Source organism: Leucoraja erinacea, chromosome 15, assembly GCF_028641065.1.
Source record: "Leucoraja erinacea ecotype New England chromosome 15, Leri_hhj_1, whole genome shotgun sequence".
In the NCBI taxonomy this organism is placed as follows: Eukaryota; Metazoa; Chordata; class Chondrichthyes; order Rajiformes; family Rajidae; genus Leucoraja; species Leucoraja erinaceus.
In genome coordinates this window covers 3,124,741-3,147,402 of record NC_073391.1, presented here as the reverse complement: position 1 = coordinate 3,147,402, position 22,662 = coordinate 3,124,741, and the positions used below count along the sequence as shown (strand labels likewise).

At 41.2% G+C, this 22,662-nt stretch overlaps 1 protein-coding gene across 2 annotated transcripts in view; it reads right to left on the bottom strand.

Annotated features, from left to right (window-relative positions):
* The window catches only part of fra10ac1 (FRA10A associated CGG repeat 1), a 69,407-nt gene that overhangs the window by 5,453 nt on the left and 41,292 nt on the right, over positions 1–22,662 (bottom strand). For both annotated transcript variants that reach the window (XM_055646601.1, XM_055646600.1), the window contains exons 11-13: positions 14,383–14,489; positions 10,313–10,363; positions 909–987 (exon numbers count right to left, since the gene is read on the bottom strand). In XM_055646601.1, the coding sequence (XP_055502576.1) occupies positions 909–987; positions 10,313–10,363; positions 14,383–14,489 (237 nt within the window). The remainder of the gene's footprint in view (positions 1–908; positions 988–10,312; positions 10,364–14,382; positions 14,490–22,662) is intronic.

Below are 22,662 nucleotides of genomic sequence, written 5' to 3'. Positions count from 1 at the left end.
TAGCAAATAATGATGGAAACGATAAACTACCAAGGAAACAGCAGAGGCAGTTTATGTAAAATCACGCTCCTGCATTGAAATGCAACTTCTAGTTATTACATTGTGATGTTTTAGATAATGGTTGAAATACTGAACTGCCAATCCAAAGCATGGATGAATAGCACAGTGATATGAGTTCAAATTATATGAGTACAGTGATATGAGTTCAGACGTGGAGAGGATGTTTCCACTAGTGGGAGAGTCTCGAACCAGAGATCGTAGCCTCAGAATTAAAGGACGTTCTTTTAGGAAGGAGATGAGGAGGAGTTTCTTTATTCAGAGGGTGGTGAATCTGTGGAATTCTTTGCCCCAGAAGTCTATGGAGGTCATCAATGGTTATTTTTAAGGGAGAGATAGATATATTCTTGATTAGTACAGGTGTCAAGGGTTCTGGGTAAAAGCCGGGAGAATGGGATTAGGAGGGAGAGATGGATCAGCCATGATTGAATGGCAGAGTAGACATGATGGGCCGAGTGGCCTAATTCAGCTCCTATCACTTATGTCCTTATGACAATGGAGAAATTGAAATTCAATGAATTGTTGAAATGACAAAGCTATTGTCAGTAATGGTGATTAGTGCCATAATGATTCACCTGGTTCACCAATGCCCTTTCGGAAACTAATTCTTCTTTTCTTAGCTGGTCTAGCCCAAATGCAACTGTAGATTGACAGCAATGTGACTGGTTCTTCTGCTATCTGGTCCAGCAAGCCATTCTATTTGTGGACAATTAGAAATGGGCAATACATTCTGGGCTCACATCAGTGAATATGAAATACCAAATATTTATATCAGCATTATTCTACAGAAACTCTATTAAAAATTCATGGTTGTTCCTGACATTTCAATGTAGATAAATTGGTAAGCATACTTAGTCTTATCTTCAGTATCTTGACTTGGTCCTTTCCAATATTCAGAGGGATCTTCTGCATTTGGAGCATCTTCTGATTCTGATTCAATAATTACATTTCATAAAAAAGTGATCAAACACTCATGTTAACCATAACCATATAACAATTACAGCATGGAAACAGGCCATCTTGACCCTTCTAGTCCGTGCCGAACACATAATCTCCCCTAGTCCCATATACCTGCGCTCAGACCATAACCCTCCATTCCCATCCCATCCATATAACTATCCAATTTATTTTTAAATGATAAAAACAAACCTGCCTCCACCACCTTCACTGGAAGCTCATTCCACACAGCTACCACTCTCTGAGTAAAGAAGTTCCCCCTCATGTTACCCCTAAACTTCAGTCCCTTAATTCTCATGTCATGTCCCCTTGTTTGAATCTTCCCTACTCTCAGTGGGAAAAGCTTTTCCACGTCAACTCTGTCTATCCCTCTCATCATTTTAAAAACCTTTATCAAGCCCCCCCTTAACCTTCTGCACTCCAAAGAATAAAGCCCTAACTTGTTCAACCTTTCTCTGTAACTTAGTTGCTGAAACCCAGGCAACATTCTAGTAAATCTCCTCTGTACTCTCTCTATTTTGTTGACATCCTTCCTATAATTTGGCGACCAAAATTGTACACCATACTCCAGAATTGGCCTCGCCAATGCCTTGTACAATTTTAACATTACATCCCAACTTCTATACTCAAATGTTAACATGACTAAAACACAATCCATGGAAAATAAACAATGATTTTATTACACTAGTGGATTAATTTAGAACTTTTATATTCATAATTTTCAAGTAGCCAACAATTGAAATGAAACTCCTCTTTACTCCCATTTACTCAGAGGTAAGGGACTGAATTGATATGATACTAACTGATCTCTGGGCACAACAGGTAAATATGATTAAAGATCCTATTCATGGTGTAAGCACATTGCTTACACAAAATTTGTTAATGCAATAAAAAGGACCGAATGCCTGCATTTCTTAAGCCAAAGAAAATGGTGATATACAAGGCAAGGCAAGGCAAGTTTATTTGTATATCACCTTTCAACAACAAGGTAATTCAAAGTGCTTTACATAAAACATTATAAGCATTGGAAAGAAACACATATGAAATGACATCTAGATGTAAAACGATTATTAGATTATTCAGATAAAATAATTACTAAATTAAAAGCAATCAAATAAAATATTTAAAATTGAATAAAACCAGGAATAGAAGTTACAGTGCAGTATAGGTAATTAATAAATTGTATCGTTTACTGAAAGGCAGCGGCAAACAGAAAAGTCTTCAGTCTAGATTTAAAAGAGCTGAGAGTTGCAGCAGACCTGCAGTTTTCTGGGAGTTTGTTCCAGATATGTAGTGCATAAAAACTAAATGCTGCCTCTCCATGTTTAGTTCTGACTCTGGGGACACAGAGCAGACCCGTCCCAGACGATCTGAGAGGTCTGGGTGGTTCGTAGCTAAGCAGAAGATCAGAAATATATTTTGGCTCTAAACCAGTCAGTGCTTTGTAAACCAACAGTAGTATTTTGAAATCAATTCTTTGACAGTCAGGAAGCCAGTGTAAAGACCTCAGAACTGGAGTAATGTGATCTACTTTTTTGGTCTTAGTGAGGACTCGGGCAGCAGCGGTCTGAATTAACTGCAGCTGTCTGATCGACTATTTAGGGAGACCTGTAAAGACACTGTTACAGTAGTCGAGACTGCTGAAGATAAATGCATGGACAAGTTTTTCCAAATCCTGCTGAGACATAAGCCCTTTAATCCTTGATATATTCTTTAGGTGATAGTAGGCTGACTTTATGACTGTTTTTATGTGGCTGTTGAAGTCCAGGTTGAGTCCATGACTACTCCTAAGTTTCTGGCTTGGCTTGTTGTTTTTAGCATTACCATTTGAAGCTGGGTGCTAACTTTTAATCGTTCTTCCTTGGCTCCAAAAACAATTATTTCAGTTTTTTCTTTGTTTAATTGGAGAAAATTCTGGTTCATCCAATCGTTGATTTGCTCAATGCATCTACTCAGTGCTTGTATTGGACTATAGTCTCCTGGTGATATTGTTATGTAGATTTGTGTTTCGTCGGTGTAACTATGGTAACGTATTTTGATGTTTTTCATGATCTGAGCCAGTGGAAGCATGTAGATGTTAAACAGAAGAGGCCCCAGAATGGAGCCCTGGGGAACTCCACATGTAATTTTTGCACGCTCAGATATGTAATTACCTATAGACACAAAGTAGTCCCTGTCCTTTAAGTAGGATTCAAACCATTTTAATGCTGTGCCCGAATGTCCCACCCAGTTTTCCAGACGGTCTAGTAATATGTTGTGATCGACTGTGTCGAATGCAGCACTGAGATCTAGTAATACTAAGACTGAAATTTTGCCATTGTCTGTGTTTAAGTGAATGTCATTGAAGACCTTAACAAGAGCCGTCTCGGTGCTGTGGTGTGGTCTAAATCCTGACTGGAAGACATCAAAACAGCTGTTCATTAACATGAAATTGTTCAGCTGCTTAAAAACAGCTTTTTCAATGATTTTACTGAGAAATGGGAGGTTTGATATTGGTCTATAATTGTTCAGTAGTGAAATGTCTAAGTTGTTCTTTTTTAAGAGAGGCTTGATAACAGCAGTTTTCAGGGCCTGTGGGAAGACACCTGAGAGAAGGGACGTGTTTACAATCTGTAGAAGGTCTGAGGTCATGCAGTTTGATACACCTTTGAAAAGGCCTGTTGGTAGAATATCAAGGCAGCAGGAGGAGGATTTCAAATGTTGTATAATGTCCTCCAAGGTTTTATGGTTAATAACATAAAATTGTGTCGGTATTTGAATTGATTATAAATTGATTATAAATGGACACATGGACAACACATGTCCTGCACCTGATGTGGAGGCACTGACTGCTTGCCTCATTTTCTGAATTTTGTTGGTGAAGAAGGAGGCAAATTCATTACAGGCCCTTGTGGAAAGCAGTTCAGGGGCTACTGACACAGGAGGGTTTGTTAGCCTGTCGACAGTAGTAATCAAGGCCCGTGCATTATTATTGTTTTTGGTAATGATGTCAGAGAAGAAGGATTGCCTTGCATTTCTCAGTTCCAAGTTGTAGATTCAAAGTCTTTCTTTATAAATGTAATAGCGAACCTGGAGATTTGTTTTCCGCCACCTACGTTCAGCTTTCCGACACTCTCTTTTTTCAATTTTTACCAACGTGGCGTTTCTCCATGGAGACTTCTTTTTGCCAGGGACCACTTTCACCTTAGTGGGTGTAATGGCATCAATAATATTTGTAATTTTCACATTGAAATTATCGACAAGCTCATTTACTGAGACCCAAGGGAGAGTGGGCGTGGAGGAGAAAGCCTGAATAAATGTTCCACAGGTGTTTTCTGTCATGTACCGTTTTGTGATTACTTTTCTTTGAACATTAGTCTGCTCAGAGATAGCACTCTCAAAGAAAACACATGAATGATCAGAGAGGGCAGCATCAATCACAACAACCTTAGAAATGCTAACACCCTTGGACATGACTAAGTCCAGAGTGTGACCTTTGTTGTGTGTGGGCTCCGTCACATGCTGATTCCGTCCATTGTTATCAAAGACACAATACAGTTCTTTAGTCCCTTTGTCATGGAGTTTGTCAACATGAATGTTAAAATCACCAACAATAACTGCACAGTCAAAGTCAATACAGATTGTAGACAGTAGTTCAGAAAATTCGTCAAAAAAGGCTGCATAGTATTTTGGTGGCCTGTAGATATTTAGGAACATAACTCGGGAAGAAGAGTTCAACTTAACAGCCACATATTCAAAGGAGGCAAAGTTTCCATAAGATATCTGCTTGCATTGGAGGGAATCATTAAACAGAACAGCCACTCCTCCTCCCTTCTTATGCACTCTGGCCTCACTTATAAAACTGAAGTTGGGAGGAGTTAATTCAATAAGAACAGCAGCACTGTTGTTTTGATCTAACCAGGTTTCAGTTAAGAACAGCCAATCAAGATCGTGCCTGATAATAAAATCATTGATTAAAAATGTTTTTCCTGCCAAAGACCTGACATTTAATAAAGCTAGGTTTAGTGTGTTAAAATCATTATCTGCTGGCTGTGGCTGATGAGGAATGGGTGCTAAATTCGATAAATTAGCAGAATGAGTTGAGTGCGTCTTGTTTTGCCTTTTTCGTTTACTTATTAAGACTGGAACTGAGCAAGCTACCAGCGTGTTGGGCCCCGACTTATCCTGGAAAAAGTCATGAGTGCAATCTGTCCTGTAGCCTGAGCCCAGCACATATCAGTTAGAGCTTGCTGTATTTTGTACACAAGTAACGGAATGTGCCGTACCTGTGGAGACAGAGGATGATTCTGCCCTCGTTGCAGAGGTGGGGGTGGTGCAGGTCGTTCCTTTGGCGATTTTGCCAGAACTCGATGAGGACTTAGAGCCAATGGTGGGAGAGGGGGCAGTGGGGCATTTGAGGGACGGAACCTGGGAGTAGGGCGGGGTGTGAATTTGGTTCCAGCAGTGACCAGCTGTTTCATATGGTCAGTGAACTCCAAGAGAGGGGAAGAGGGGGAAAGGGTGGGTATAGAGAAGGGTGACCTGGATGGGGTTTGGGGAGTGGAGGGAGATGAATTTGTTGGTAAGGTGGGAGGTGGGGACTCTTCCTCTCTGCGCTGATGTCTGTCATGGCCAAAGCTCTCTTCAGGCGGGTGCTGAACAGGCTCTCTTTCAGGGAGTTTTGTTTTGGCATCTTCATGTTTTGATTCCTCCTGTCTCCTGTCCTTGGCAGAGGGAACAGATGGGTGACACAGGAGATAAAATAGGTTTGACATGAAAAGTTGTATTCCCAGCCTGTTTAGGCATAGTCCATCTGCTTTAAAAAGATGTCTGCGTTAAAATTGTCAGTAAAAGTAACTGAAAGGAGGGCACATGCAGTTGAAAGCCATGTGTTAAGACTCAAAAGTCTTGAAAATTTCTCGACTCCTTTTCCGACCGGCGGCAGTGGCCCACTGATGGACACTTCAATGTTCAGACAGCTGACTGTGTTTAGCAGATCAATAAAGTCTTGCTTCAGTACTTCAGACTGCTGTTTCACAACATCATTTGACCCTATGTGCAATATGATGTATTTCACCGTTGGGTGCTCAGTCACGACATCTATGATTTTTTCTCTCATGTCAGTTACCATGTCCTTGGGGAAGCATAAAACTTTGGTGTTCTTACTGCAAAAGCTTTGCATATCTTTAACAGCAGAGTCACCCACAATCAGAGTCTCAGGCCCAGTCTTTAGCTTTTTCTGTAGCCTTTTACTTTCTGAGTTACTTTCAGCTCCTACCCCATTGTGAGCAGATGAAAAATTATCCAGGTTGTCAGACGGGGATCCAGGATCCTGCAGCAGGGGAGCATATCTGTTCTCCAGTTGTACACATTGTTGTTTAGGAGGTTTGTTGTTATTCCTCCCTTTAGCAGCTGTCCAGGGCTCTTTCCTGCTAGGAGCAGGGGTTGAAGAGGCACTATGCTGGGGTGGTAAAGCAGGCCAGCCAGTCGCATCACAAATCTCACTGCGCTGGGCTCTGCCTGTTAATCGCCCTCGCATTTCCCAGGGAGTTGATTTACTCTTAGGCTTAGCACCAAGAGAGTTCCAGGGATAACTTGTAGATTTATTACCCTGTACATGGTTCTCCTGTTTCTTTGTAGTGCTAACTAGCCGTGTGTTAGCATTATCTTGTCTATTGTTTTGAGTCCATGGTAAAGTGGTATCATTTCCACATTGTCCATTCACTTCAAAGCAAACTGAATATTATTTTACAGATTTTAAAGAAATGTTTGTTTTTAATAGTAATTGCCTGAATGCAACTACTTCTAATTATACCTATTCTTAGGATTGCTATAATGGTGAGTCCATTTAAAAAATGCACTGAAAATAGCATGTAAAACTCTATGTAAATATGGTAACAGCTCCTGCAGTACTAAGTGTCCATACAGGCAGGACAGTTAACAGTACATTCCATTTTAAATCCATCAAATGCTTGGTTCAACATGAACAGGTTTTGTTTTAAACCTGCTGCACTTTCACAAATTTGCCACCGAGTGGCACTGATGCTCGATCATCTCAAGCAACAAGTTCCTTCATCCTCATTTCAGAAAGTCTCATGGAGATTTTTGTAAATCTTCATTCTCAAACTTTCTTTCTATGTTTTAAACTTTTGAACATTTTGATTATGCCTGCACATTGTGATTTTTACAAACGTTCCATATAAGAGGTGCAATAAATCACAGTCGGTGAACAAAATTACTATCATTAATTCGATCATGTGCACAATGCCTAGCTTTATTTCTATATATGCAAATCTTGCTCAAAATGAACAGTGTGATTTTGCAGATATATCTGGCAACAGTGCAGCTTTCCAAGGCACAAACTGGACATTGTTGTTAATGTAACTTGTGAACGTTTCTTCTGGATTCCTTAAGACCTCAGGCTTCAGATAGCATGATCAGTCTATTTAATTTAGGCTAGTTTTAAAATAAGAAATAATAAAAGGTAGGATCCACTTAGGAATGTTGATTCATTGAACTTGTTACAAAGCGATCAACAATGTTAACATGGCAGGATTTTGCAAATCTGTAAAAAGTGGAAATCTGAAACAAAACTAAGCTATTTCAAAATGGTCAGGAAACAATGGAAGACTGATCAGTTTCAAAATTACTAATGAAAATATTTATGAGAGTAAAATTGAAAAAGAGGGAGAGAGAAAGAATGCAATTAGCAGAAGTGGCAAATGGAGAAGTGAAGAATGGGAGAACCAGAGAGAAGAGGGAGATAGCAAGAGGAGGAGGAGTGGGAAAAATTGGATGAGAGACAGGGTGGAGGAAAGACATAGAAGAACGGAAGGAGGGGGGAAGGAAGGGGGAATAAAAAGACGTAAAAAAGTAGAACCAAAAGTGTGGATGGAGAGGAAAAATAGAGGAGGAAAAGATATGCCAGCAGAAAGTCACAGAGGTGTGGAAAAGGGGAATAAAGGAGTAGAGGGGGTGAAAAGAAGGGGGAGAGTTCAAAAGGAATGGGAAGATGTGAAGGAGAAGCATTGGGAAGGTGCGGGAAGTTGTGAAAAGGAGGGTAATAAATGACAAGGAGGATGTAGAAGACAGGAAGACATAGTGGAAGGGGAGGAGGTGTACAAGGAGAGGCAAGGAGTGGAGAAGGGGGGAAGGTGGAAAAGGTAGAGGAGGAGGCAGAGAAGAAGAAAAAGGAAAGGTGGAGATGGAGGAGAAGAAGTGGAGAAGGTGGAAACGTTGGGGGAAGTGGTAAACAAGGGGTGAATGAAGTGGGAGCAGTGGGGAATTGAGGTGGGAGTAGTGGAGGAGCAGAGAAGGAGGGGTAAGAGGATGAGAAGGAGGGGAATGGGAGAAGGATAGGAAGGGGTCATGAAGGGGAGGAGGGGTAAGTGGTGAAGGGCAGGAAGTGATGAAGGGGGGAAGGGGTAGAGAAAGAAGGGACGAGGTGGAAAAGGAGTAGATAGAGATGCAGAAGGAGTGGGAGGATGTAGAGAAGGGGGCTGAAGGAGGGGGAAGAGATGGAGAAGTGGGAGGAGGTGGGGAAGGGGGGAAGAAGTGAAGGAGGGGGAAGAAGTTGAGAAGAAGTGGGAAGAGGTGGTAAAGGAGATGGGAGAGGTGATGGAGGTGGAGGAAGAGGAGGGAGGAGTGGAGAAGGAGTAAGAGGTGAAGGCAGGGAATGTGAAGGATGGGCAGAAGTTGTGGAGGGAAAAGAGGAGGGGTAAGTGATGAAGGAGAGGAAGAGGTGAAGATGGGGAAAGGGACAGAGAAAGAGGGGAAGAGGTGGAAAAGGAGAAGCTAGAGGTAGAGAAGGAGTGGCGGAGAAGTGGGAGGAGGTGGAGAAGAGGAAGAGGAGAAAGAACTGGAGAATGAGGAGTGGGCAAGGAGAGGCATAAATGGAGGATGGGAAGAGATGGTGGAAGAGAACCAGGTGGAGAATGAGAGGGAAGAGGTGGGGAAGGAGAGTAAGAGGTGAAAGAGCAGGCGAAGGAGGGGTAAGAAGTGACTGAGTTTTTTGAAGATTCAAGGGAGATTGATGAAGCTTGCATTTATAAAGATCCCATCACATCATCATTTTGTCTCAAAGTGCTTCACAGACAACGATGCGAAATGTACTTACTGTTTTACAAGCTATCTTCCACACAACAGTGATATTAAGGATTAGGTAATAACTTTGTGATATATTGATTACAGATTAAATACTAAGCATTAACCCAAAATCAATTTTGTGCTCAAATACTTCAGCTAGGTTTTAACATATAACCTTCTGACTATAGATGAGGCTCTCACTAGGGTCTCTCGATATCCCGCAGCTCCGCTCTTACTCCCCCTCCCCCCACTCGTAACAAGGACAGAGTCCCCCCTGTCCTCATCTTCCGCCCCATCAGCCGTCGCATACAACATATAATTCTCCAACATTTTCGCCACCTCCAAAGGGATCCCATCACTAGCCACATCTTCCCTTCTCCACCACTGTCTGCTTTCTGCAGAGACAGTTCCCTCCGCAACCCCCTGGCAAACTCGTCCCTTATCACCCAAACCACCCCCTCCCCAGGTAGATGCAACACCTGTCCCTTTACCTCCCCCCTCAACTCCATCCAAGGATCCAAACAGTCTTTCCAGGTGAGGCAGAGGTTCACTTGCACCTCTTCCAACCTCATCTACTGCATCTGCAGTTCCAGGTGTAAATATCTCTACATCGGCGAGACCAAGTGCACGCTCGGCGATTGTTTCGCTGAACACCTCTGCTCAGTCCATCTTAACCAAGCTGATCTCTCGGTGTCCCAGAACTTCAACTCCCCTCCCATTCCCAATTTGATCTTTCTGTCCTGAGCCTCCTCCGTTGTCAGAGTGAGGCCCAGCGCAAATTGGAGGAACAGCACCACATATTTTGCCTGGGTAGTTTTGCACCCCAACAGTATGAACGTTGACTTCTCTAACCTCAGGTAGCCCTTGATTTCTCTCTCCATCCCCTCTCCCTTCCCAGTTCCCCCACTAGTTTTACTGTCTCTGCCTACATTATTTCCTTGTCTCGCCCCCTCCCCTGACATCAGTCTGAAGAAGGGTCTCGACACGAAATGTCGCCAATTCCTTCTCTCCAGAGATGCTGCCTCACCCGCTGAGTTACTCCAGCATTTTGTGTCTACCTTCGATTTACCAGCATTTGCAATTCTTTCTTAAACAAAACAGCTACCTTATCAATAAGTTTAATTCTAATGAGACCAACACAAATTAATGGCCTATGAAAGGAATGACTGCATAAAATAAAACAATACTTAACACAACATAAAAATGAATTGTAAGTATTATTTTGTAAAGCTACCTTTATTAGAATCATCGTCATCTTGTTCTGTTCTGCTGGTGGAAGATTTACCTACACAATTGAACAAAAAATTCAATATATAACTAGTTAAATATAAGATGTAATTCAACAAATGACCACGTAGAGGATATCTGTTGTATTTATCTTATTAGAGCCCTGTGAGATTTAAATTTTGAGTTTAACTTTTGATAACTCCGTTTTGAACTTCTTCCCCTTACCTTCCCTCGAAGGAGTTGATTCAGTAATCTTAAATTCTGTAATGATCCTAGAAATTGTATGGACATTCCTATATCTATAGTGGCCAAGTTGTTATTCTTCAGAGGAGAAGGTTGCATCAAATGAACAGGGCATGGTCCTAAATAAGAGTTTCTTAACTGTTGCACGTAAACCCAGCACTAGCTTTTCCGTAACTATTACTGCTCGATGAAAGCTTTACATTGAGGCAATGTTCTACTCAAATTGGGATGATGCTGTGTACATCAGGGCTGCCAATATTCTACTCCCCTTGATCAGTAGGGAGGTGGATGTGGGTGGGGCTTGTAATTGGCTTGGCAACAAGATACTCAGAAGATTTGTGCTCAGAAGATCAGGCCAGGCCCATGGGACAGTTATTTCGGGTCTCAAGCCCAATCTAATTTCTTATTTCAGTTTAGTTTAGAGATACAGCGCATCCTCCGCACCGACTAGCAAACCCCGCACATTAACACTACCCTATACACACTCGGGACAATTTTCCATTTATACCAAGCCAATTAACCTAAAATCCTGTACGTCTTTAGAGTGTGGGAGGAAACTGAAGATCTCGGAGAAAACCCACAAAGGTCATGGGTAGAATGTACAAACTCCGTAGAGTCAAATGTAGACATGATATGAAGGGCAGTTATTCTCAATTTATATTTTTAATTCAGCTAATGGTCTATGTTAGGCCAAGACCCTGATAAAATCTGGTGCCAAGTGGCCCTGATGAAACTTAAATTTGATCTTGGTGAACATGTTACTGAAGAGTAGATGGACGCTGTTTGATAGACACTTTCAATCACTTTGCTGATGACTGAAAAGGATTAGACAATAATTTATTGGATTGGATTTCTTTCTACTTTTTGCAGACAGGACACACCACAAACATTTATCACATTGTCAAGGAGATGTCAATGTGGTGTCTGTACAGAAACAGCCTGGCAAATGATGCAGCGAGAACCTGACATTGGATGGCTCTATAACTTTAGTTATGTATCTGCCTATTGCTCACTTAAATTTCATAATATCTTGTGGAATGAACTGAATCAGCTGAAGAAGGACTTCTGTGATGGTGAGGATTTGGAAGGAAGTTGAGTTGGAGCATCCACTCGACAGTTCTCGCTGGACATAATTACAAATGCTTCTGCCTTGTCTTTAGCATCCACTGGCTGGGCACCACAATTGTTGAAGATGGGGTTATTCTTGGAGTTTTCTCCCAACAGTGATTTAATTGTCCAACACTGTTCTTGATTAGATGAGGTGTCCCATTTTGTTGAGCACTTATAAAACACAGAACTGTACAGTACAAGAACAGGCCTTCTGGCCCGCCATGTCTGTGCTGTACATGATGCCAAGACATTATGTCTTGTGTTAGAGCTGTGTTGGGACTTCATTGTTAGATACATATGCTGCTGCTTCTTGTCTGACCATTTGTACTTCTCACTAAACTAGAGCTGGACTGGTTTCATTGAAATGGTTGAATGCAGGATATGCCAGCCAGGGGATTACAAATTGGGGTGTAATACTTTTCTGGAGCTTCTAATAACTAAGAGCATCGAATGGATAAACAATTTTGAGCAACCAGATATATTCTGCTTCTATCCCATTTAGTAAGATTGTAATGCAGCACAATATGAAAGCTGTGCTCTGGCTGAAGATGAAGACTTTGCGTAATCACCCCCTATCATTGACATTATAAATAAATGTATCTGCTGAGGACAATGAGTATTTCTCTTCTGTATTTACCGAGGAAAAAGACAGGACAGAAGAACTTGGGACAGTCAATGGAAGTATCTTGTGAGCAGTCAGTGTTACGGTTGAAGAGGTGCTAAAGGTACTATCGTGTATGAAGGTAGACAAATCACCAGGGCTGGTCAGATATATCGAAGGACATTGTGGGAAACCAGAGAGGAAAATGCAGGAGCCCTGGTTGAAATTTACGAGTCGTCTTTAAACACAGGAGAGGTGGCAGAAGATTGGAGGGTGGCAAATGTTGTGCCTCTATTCAAGAAGGGCTGCAGGGAAAATGCTGGGAACTATAGGCCAGTGAGCTTAACATCACTAGCATATTCTAAGGGATGGGTTATACAGGCATCTAGATGAACAAGGGCTGATCAGGGATAGTTAGCTTGGGTTTGTACATGGGAGGACGTGTCTCATAAATCTGATTGAGTTTTTTGAAGATGTGACCAAAACTGTTGTTGAGGGCAAGAGTTGTAGATGTTGTATATATGGACCAGCAAAGCATTCAATAAGGTTCCGCATGGTAGGCTGCTCTGGGAGGTTACATTGCATGGGTTCTAAGCAGAGATAGCTGAATGGATAGAAAAGTGGCTTCATGGAAGGAAGCAGAGGGTGGAAGGTTGCTTCTCGGACTGGAGGCCTGTGACTAGTGATATGTGTGCCTCAGGGTTCGGTGCTGAGCCCGTTACCGATTGTCATCCATATGAATGATTTGAATAAGAACATACATGGCAAAATTAGCAAGTTTGCAGATGTTACAAAGGTGGGTGGTTTTGCACATAGTGAAGATGGTTGTAAAAAATTGATCGATTGGCCAGGTGGGCTGAGGAATGATTGATGGAATTTAATACAGAGAAATGTGAGATGTTGCAATTTGGGCAATCTAATAAGGGCAGGACCTCCACAGTAAACGGTAGGGCTCTGGTCAATGTTGTAGAGCAGAGGGATCTAGGAGTGCAGGTGCATGGTTCTTTGAAGGTGGAATCGCAGGTAGATAAGGTGGTCAAAAAGGCGTTTGGCACATTGGCCTTCATCAGTCAGAGTATTGAGTATAGACGTTGGGAGGTCATGTTGCAGTTGTATAAGATGTTGGTGAGGCCGCATTTAGAGTATTGTGTTCAGTTCTGGGCACCATGTTATAGAAAATATATTGTCAAGCTGGAAAATGTAGAGAAGATTTACAAGCATGTTGTCAGGGCTGGAGGCTCTGAGATATAGGAAGAGGTTAAGATCATAAGTGATAGGAGCAGAATTAGGCCATTCGGCCCATTAAGTTTACTCCAGCATTCAATCATGGCTGATCTATCTCTCCCTCCTAACCCCATTCTCCTGCCTTCTCCCCATATCCTCTGACACCCGTACTAATCAAGACTATATTTATCTCTGCCTTAAATATATCCACTGATTTGGCCTCCGCAGCCTGCTGTAGGCTGGGACTCTACTCCTTGGAGTGGAGGAGGATGAGGGGTGATCTTATTGAGGTTTATAAAATCATGAGAGGAATAGATCGGATAGATGCACAATCTCTTTCCCAGAGTGGGTAAATTGAGGACCAGAGGCCATAATGTTAAGGTGAAGGGGAAAAAGGTTTAATAGGAATCTGAGGGGTAACTTTTTCACACAAAGGTGGTTAGTGTATGGAACTAGCTGCTAGTGGAGGTGGTTGAGCCAGGGACTATCCCAAAATTTAAGAAACAGTTGGACAGGTACATGGATAGGACTGGTTTGGAGGGATATGGGGGCGGGCAGGTGGGACTTGTGTAGCTGGGACATGTTGGCTGGTGTGGGAAGGATGTGCCGAAGTGCCGGTTTCCACACTGTATCACTCTATGACTCTATGATAAGGTCAAGGTTTATCCCTGTTGGTGGCTCACTTGCTTCCCTTGGAACTATTGTAACTACCAAGCATCTGGGCTCAGCAGTAAGTGGGCTTCTTGTTTTCCACGTGCCACATACATATTGGGTCCCATTGAACTACATTGGTTTGAGATGAGAGAAATGTGTCTATTTATTGAACAAATGGGAACATTATAGCCTCAATGAACTGAATGATAGCTGCAATCACCGCGCTAAATGTTCTTGTTACCTACCCTGGCTTTTAGAACTTTGCTTCTCTCTGGTCTTGGTTATTTTTTCTGCTGGAGCATTATGATGTTCCTCTGTAGATTTCCTCTTTGCAGCTTTTACTTCTTTCCTCCTTTACCAATATTAAAAAAACATACAATGTAAAAAAATATCTGATTCCTGCAAACATTGTACTACTTTATGCAACGTATAAATGAAACACTTCATACTTAGGTAAGAACGCTTTTACTGATCCGTGGCATTAGCCCTGCCAATAAAGTCAATAGATCACATGTACTAACCCGTTCCCTGAAACCTGATCATGGCTTGCTCTTCACATTGTATATGAACGGTTGCTGCAACGTCAGAAGTGTCAAACATATTTCCATACAACAGAAATGTCCTCCTTCTATGTTGTGTGGAAATAGGATGGGTAATGGATTTGGGGAACAGGCAGCAAGTTACTGATCAAAAATCTCAATCATTACTGTAAGAGTTGAAAGAGATGTAGTCTGCAATCATCAGAGGACATTCTCACTTTGCCCTTACAATATAAAAGGTCACGATGAAGCATCTAAAACTGGACGAGTTTGGTACGCTGTTCTGAAGAATCAAGTAGCAATGCCCTGAACCTGGGATGATTGTTCCCAAACTAAATAAAATCACGTTGTTTTGTGAGAGGTATGATTCCAGTCTGTGAGAGAGTTCTGCTCTTGATTCATACTTACATTAATTTTACCAAGGCTTTTTAATGTCAAAATGCTGCCATCGTACCAAAAGCAGTTTCTCTTACTTCACATCTGCTATTCAGATGTTTTTGTGTTTTGACCAAGGCATTAATAAAGTCGAAGTAAAGTTGAGCATGTGTGTTGAAAATCATAGAACACGCAGATGCTGGAACTCTGAAATAAAAACAGAAAATGTTGGAAGGACTCGGTAGGTCAAGCAGCATCTGTGGAGAGAGGAACAGATAATGTTTCATTTCTGGGACATTTAGTTGGAATGAGAGAGAAAAGTATTACTGTTCAGCAGTAGAGGAAGGGGGAGAAGGATGGGTAGAAGTTTGGGAAAAGGGCAAGTCCAAACCGGCTAATTGTGGCAGTTACAAGGACATTGTTTCTTTGTTTGTGTAACATACCATTAATAGAGAGGCTGAGGGACAAACCCAGCAGGCCACAATATACAAATAGAATAAGAAAAATTGAGCCAAAATGATGACGTAGAAATGGCCAGGTCTGATTTCGACATAAGCAGCCAGGATTGATGAAGGATTCAATAATGGAGTTGGAGAGTTGGATAATTCAATATTGTGCTCGCAAGTTTCTAAAATGTCCAGATGGAAGATGTCTAGTGTTATAGCTGTGATGGAACTGCTTGGGTAGTGCTTGGATTTTACCGGGTTTGGTACAAAACAAAAAATTCTTATAGCGCACTAGATGTTGTCACAACAGGTCAACGGAGTATGCAATCTCACTGGCTCTCCACTCCACACTGGACCACTTGGACAACAAAAACACATCAGGCTGTTGTTTATAGACTCGGTGTTCAATACCATCATCCCCTCCAAGCTGGTTACCAAGTTCACGGAACTGGGTCTCTGTGCATCCCTCTGCAATTGGATCCTCGACTTCCTCATCCACAGACCACAGTCTATTCGAATTGGCAGAAATACTTCTCCCTCATTAACAATCAGTATGGGAGCACCTCAAGGCTGCGTGCTCAGCTCCCTGCTTTACTCACTCTATACTCATGACTGTGTAGCCGGACACAGTGCAAACTCCATCCTCAAGTTCGCCGCGACAACACCGGTGTTGGACGGATTACAGATGGGGATGAGTCAGAGTATAGTAGGATTGATCAACTGACCAAATGGTGCTTGCACAATAACCTGGCTCTCAATATCAGTAAAACCAATTAACTGATTGTGGACTTTGGAAGAGGAAGGATGAGGATCCACAATCCTGTTTATATCAAAGGGACAATGGAGGAGAGTCAAAAACTTCAAATTCCTGGGCGTGCATATTTCTGAAGATCTGTCCTGGAACCAGCACACTGATGCAATTATAAATAAAGCACATCAACGCCTTGAGACGATTAAGGAGATTTGGTATGTCAAAGAGGATTCTCTTGAACTTCCACAGGTGTAGAGAGCATATTGACTGGTTGCATCATGGCCTGGTTCGACAACTTGAACATCCAGGAGCGGGAAGGACTGCAAAAAGTTGTGAACACAGTCCATCACAGGTTCTGACCTCCCCACCATCGAAGGGATTTATCGGAGTCACTGCCTCAAAAAGGCAGTCAGCATCATCAGAGACCCACACCATCCTGGCCACACACTCATTTCACCCCTGCCATCGGGAAGAAGGTACACAAGCCTGGAAACTGTAACGTCCAGGTTCAGGAGCAGCTTCTTCCCTGCAGCCATCAGGCTATGAAACACTACAACCTCAAAAAAGATCTGAACTACAATAGACTATTATTATTTTTATTATTGCACTACTATTGTTTGTTTTTTGAGTATGTATGTGTATGTAAATATATGTATATATATTATATATGTGTGTGTGTGTGTATGTATGTATACACACTGAATTATTTTCTCTCCCATTTTATCATATTGTTTACAGTGTATTATATGTATACATATTCTGTTGTGCTGCAGCAAATCAGAATTGTATTATTCTATCTGGGATATATGACAATAAAACACTCTTGACTCTTGATGCTGCTGGCACCAAGCAATCTGTAGCAAAACAAATGTCCTTGCCCCATTAAACAAGTCAGACCTGATGGGAGTACAAATAATAACAAACAGTATACTGGAATGTTCTCTTAAAACCAAGGAGGTTCCAGGGCTGCAGCAGTCTTTGTAGTAACATCCTTTGCAATACTGATTCAGATCAGACTTAATTAACCTTTTGTCTCTAGATAGGCTGGCTATGAAATAGTTGCAGGATGTAGAAAATATAAATGGGGGCCCACGCTTGTCCTTAAAACAATGAACCTCCGCAGCAATGTGGGAAGTTGGAACAGATCTGTAAACACAGAAGGTCGCAGAGAAAATGTTGCAACTGTTAACAAGTCTGTTGAGTCCAAATGACCTTAGAAAGGATGTAACATTGATTGATTAAATAAATCAAAGGGATATGATGTTGCAATTGGAAACTGTCCTGGGGAGGGATATGGGGGTCATCTCAGGTTGGTCAAGGTATGAGAAATAATGTTCATGCATTGATCAAGAAAATGCTCATCTATGATGAGTAACTTTGAAATGAAGGACACATATCACGTAATTATGCTAATAATATAATCGTTGCGCGAGTTATGATTTTCAAAGCATTCCAAAGCTCTGTATCTGGCTGGCTTCCATGTGCATATACTCAAATAAATCAGTAAGAACAAAGGAAATTGGATCTTGGCTGATTCCGACAGTTGCAGAGGAAGACTGAACTCCCACTGATTACTGTGGGCGCATACAGTGACCGGATTCCTACAACTGTTTGAATGCCCATGATGTATCAAATGTTCACGAGGAAGACTTTCCAAGTTTGTCATAAAAGGAATCTAATTTTAGCGTCTAGGTAAATGCTAAGTGATCTGTTTGATTTGATTCTAATTGTGTTTCTATGCAGCAATTTGATACAATTCAATGAGATTCAAGTTATTTTTTATTTCGAACAGAATAAAAGAATAAAAAGCAAGTGTGAAACAGCATACAAAAAACAAAACAAGAATATTTATAAAGTGTCATAATCAATATCTATAAATAAATGAAATCGTATGTGTCCGAAAAGGAGCAGGAAGAAGCCAAAGCTTATTAATTCCCACCCCTTATTCAACTGCTTGTAATTATCTTATACAAATTTAGCAGCTATATGTACACCATATGTACACCAGCAGCCATATGTACACCAAATTATTTACATTTATACACTAATCAAATATTTACAAAGCCATACAACAAAAAAAAAAAAGAGAAAAAAAAAACCTCATAAACTACAGTATCTTAGTCATATATACAACCCATCAACCCATAATCACCCTTCCCAATACCAATCAGTATAACAAATATCCCACTCACAATCACCTATCCTCATCCCAATATCCTTTTAAACAAGTGTTTTTGTACATCTTTTTAAACTGAATTATACTTGTGCTAAGTTTTATCTCCTGTTCCAGACCATTCCACATATTCACACCACAGATTGCTATGCACATACTTTTAAGAGTTGTTCTGACATTGAGTTTTTTTAAATTATGTTCCCCTCTCAAATTATACCCCCCCGTCTTTCCATAAACAGTTTTTGTATATTTCTTGGAAGTAAATTATTTCTTGCTTTGTACATGATTTGCGCAGTCTTAAATTTAACCAGATTGGTGAACTTCAGTGTATGTGACTTGAAGAATAATAAATTGGTATGTTCAAGATATCCAACATTATTGATAATTCTTATTACTCTTTTTTCCAATGTGCATAACGGCTGTAGGTTGGTTTTGTAGGTGTTACCCCATATCTCCACACGGTAACTCAGATATGGCAATATGAGTGTATTATACAGAGTATGTAATAATTTGTGGTCCAGAATGTGTCTTGATTTTCAAAGGACTGTTTAAAGTCAACTAAATAGTCTCAAACTGGGCAGACTGTGAATACACCAGATTTCCTAGTCGATGGGATATGAATACACCAGATGGGTTCCAGATGATGTTTGATGGACCTTGCTGTTTGTTTAATCTTTCCTTAACTTGAACTATGATCACTTCCAACATGGCAATGAAGCATTTTGAGAAAATAGCACTGTCTTTCCAGTGTTCTTTGGAAGCTTGACAGCAGCTTGATACTGCATCTCCAGTTTTGCACCACAGGAAGATACTTGATTTAGTGCCAAATTAGAGGATGTTGGTTGTGTTGGCAGTAATGAGAGGAATATCCTGAGGTCTTAAAATACCGGAGAGAGTATCTAGCTTGGTTCTACCTGCCAGGCTGAGATTTTTGCAATACCCTCAGGAACATTCTGAATTTGAGGCTACAGCATGGGGTATATCTGACTCCAGAAGGCCCTGGAATTTGGAAGTAAATTAAAAGGGTTAGTATGGTATAAGTCTCAGAGCACAGAACCATAAAAGGTCAGTTAAATTATGAATACATGGGAAGAATATTAGCTCTGGGCAATCATGGGAAACTGTTTAATTTAACAGTTTGTCCCCAGACTCAGAACTAAACATGGAGAAGCAGTGTTTAGTTTTTATGCACCACATATATGGAACAAACTTCCAGAAAAATGCAGGTCCGCTCCAACTCTCAGTTCTTTTAAATCGGGGCTGGAAACTTTCCTGTTTGACGCTGCCTTTAATTAAATCACATAAATATTCGTTTCTTACACTGCACTGTAACTTTTGTTCTTGTATTTTATACTGTCTTATTCTATTTTAGCTTGTTTTTATTTTCTATTCTTTTTAATGAATGTTTTAAATTGATTTTGATTGTTCTTTAATGCTTTGTGTAAAGCACTTTGAATTGTCTTGTTGATGAAATGCACTATATAAATAAACTTGCTTGCTTGCTTAAAAGATAACGTGAAAACTTGGTACGAGCGGGATCTAAGATTTTATGGGGCAAGGAAGTTCCAAGGATGTGATTCATTTAAGAAAACTAGAATTTAACATAACTTCGAACAGTTCAGATAGCATGGGAAAGGGAAAATACCCAAACTCATGATTTGATTGAGCAAAATGGTCATTTTTTAGATTTAGAAATAATTCAACCTTATAATTCATACCACATATTGACAACAGATAACAGTCCTCTTTCTTACAGTTTGGCTTACTTCCCAACCAATTGTTCAAGCGCTTTTGATTGCAACATGCGCCTTAACTTAGTTCAACAAAGAAACTGACAAGTTACTAAAGAAGGTTAGAAAAGTAAACTGAGGGAGTTTTTATTGGAATTAATGTCATTTCACCATTCCAAATTATGATTTATGGAGTTACAAAATGGATAAAAACTGAAAGTTGGTATGATGTTTATGTTTCATAACGTGTTAACGCTATAAAAGTGCAGAAAAAATATAGTAATGGACGGGAAGGTTTGTTTTCATTGTTTGTATATAACTAACTCCATTTATAAAGTCAGCAACTTATCCAGTCCATGACAGCTTCTCAACATAGCCCAGTTCTAAAATAGAACAAGAGGTGTATGGTTTGGTACATCAGTATTTTAAACTGTTGTTCAGCATCTAATTTGAAACCAAGTGAAGACATCTGTATGTCAAGGTTAGATTGATCATTGCAATGTATTAATTACGGGGCCATATTTGTTCCATAACATTAATTTCAGTTTTATTTTACATTTTACCTTGGATATTCTCTTTTTTTACTGCTATTTTATCTTCCACATGCAAGACCATTAAAAGGCTACATATGATTACTGCCAAGAACACAGAGCAGGATAGGAGAAGTGATGCAAGGAAAGGCCTTGGTTAGAAGTAGGAGACAGGAGCTAGAACCATCAGAGGGCATCTCCAGTCCCAACATGAAGAATAGCAGTAGGCAGCAACGTATTTGACAGGCTTGAGCATAGAAGTACGGGTCTATGTTGGTGTTAAAAGCATTAGAAACAAAGAGACGACTTAGTGGCCGTTTTGAGACAGTCTGACACTGAACCGTTAAGTCGTCATTTTTTACTTTAGTGGGGAAGCAGCTTGATTGGGAGCCCAGGGGACTAGACCAATGGATTCAAATAGAAATGCAAGTTGGTGTAGCACATAGAAACTCAAGACAGCATTTGCATCTGCCAAAGAAAGAATACATAACTCAAATGAAAATCCCAAAAAATTGTAGGTGCTAAAAATTTAAGATGAGAATGGAATATGCTGGAAACATTCACCAGATCAAACAGCATTTCACTGGAATAAAATGTTAACTCTGTTTTTATTTCCACATTTACTACCTGACATGTTGATAGTTTCTAGCATTTTCTGTTTTTAAAGCTTTGCTTGAAGGGCATTTTATGTACATAAAGTTGAGTAGTACAGAAATTCTTCTTAAACTCGAGACACTCCCCGACTTATGGAAGGGTTACAATGCATGGACCATTGCGTAAGTCAGATGTTACACTAGTTAGAAACGGAATTGCCACTGCATATGCATACATTTACTATGGGGGAGCACCGATGCAGAGACCACGGGGGAGCTCCGCGCAGAGACCACAAGGGAGCTCCGCGCAGAGACCACAAGGGAGCTCCGCACAGAGACCACGGGGGAGCCCCGACACAGAGACCACGGGGGAGCCCCGACACAAGGACCACGGGGCAGCCCCGACATGGAGACTACGGGGGTGCCCTGACACAAGGACCACGGGGGAGCCCCGACATGGAGACCACGTGGCCCTCAGTGGGCTTAAAGAATTGCTTACGTAAGTGAGAGTTTACGTTTTGCCTATTATGTAAGTCAGGGAGTGCCTGTAATTGTAAAGCGAATATATTTACATTGCGGTTTTGTAGTGCTTTATGCCAGATGAGTTCTCTTGAAGAGTTGCTATTGTTGCATTGTAAGAAACCCAGCAGCTAATTTGTGCTCAACAAGCTCTCACAAAGGTAGCATAATGATCAGATCACCTGTCTTTTACATAGAAACATAGAAAATAGGTACAGGAGGAGGCCATTCGGCCCTTCGAGCCAGCCATTCATTGTGATCATGGCTGATCGTCCCCTATCAATAACCCGTGCCTGCCATCTCCCCACTTCTGATATTTATTGATAGATAAATATGAATGAATGAATGAGTGAATGAGTTTATTGGCCAAGTATTCACATACAAGGAATTTGCCTTGTTGCGGTTATGACATCCAACATAGACGAAACCCTTGTTTTAACACACCCGTTTATAATGGATTTTAGATATATTGGATGACCTGCCGATGCCACCCTGAATCGCAGTGTTCCCCGGCCGCTTAGAGTCTCGGCTTCTGATGTCACTCCCGACACGCAAGGTGCACCAGCGAGCCCTTCTTCACCCTCCGCACTGCCCGTTGAGTGGCTGTTGTTATGGCTCACATTGTAGCTCCTGGGGACAATGCTTTCTTCAGGCTGCTGCCATTGACAGACGCGTTTGCCACTGTGGGGCTCCCTTCCCTCTCACCTGTTGCAGCATGTTGCTGTGGGTGGTGGCTTTGTCCACTCCACGCTCAACCGCTGCCACCTGTTTCTCCTGTCGCTCTGCCCAGTTGGCCTCTTCCTCCCCCATCCTCTTCCCTTCTACCCCAGAGTCGCTGACATACTGCACCTTGGAAGCAGCAGCAGGTG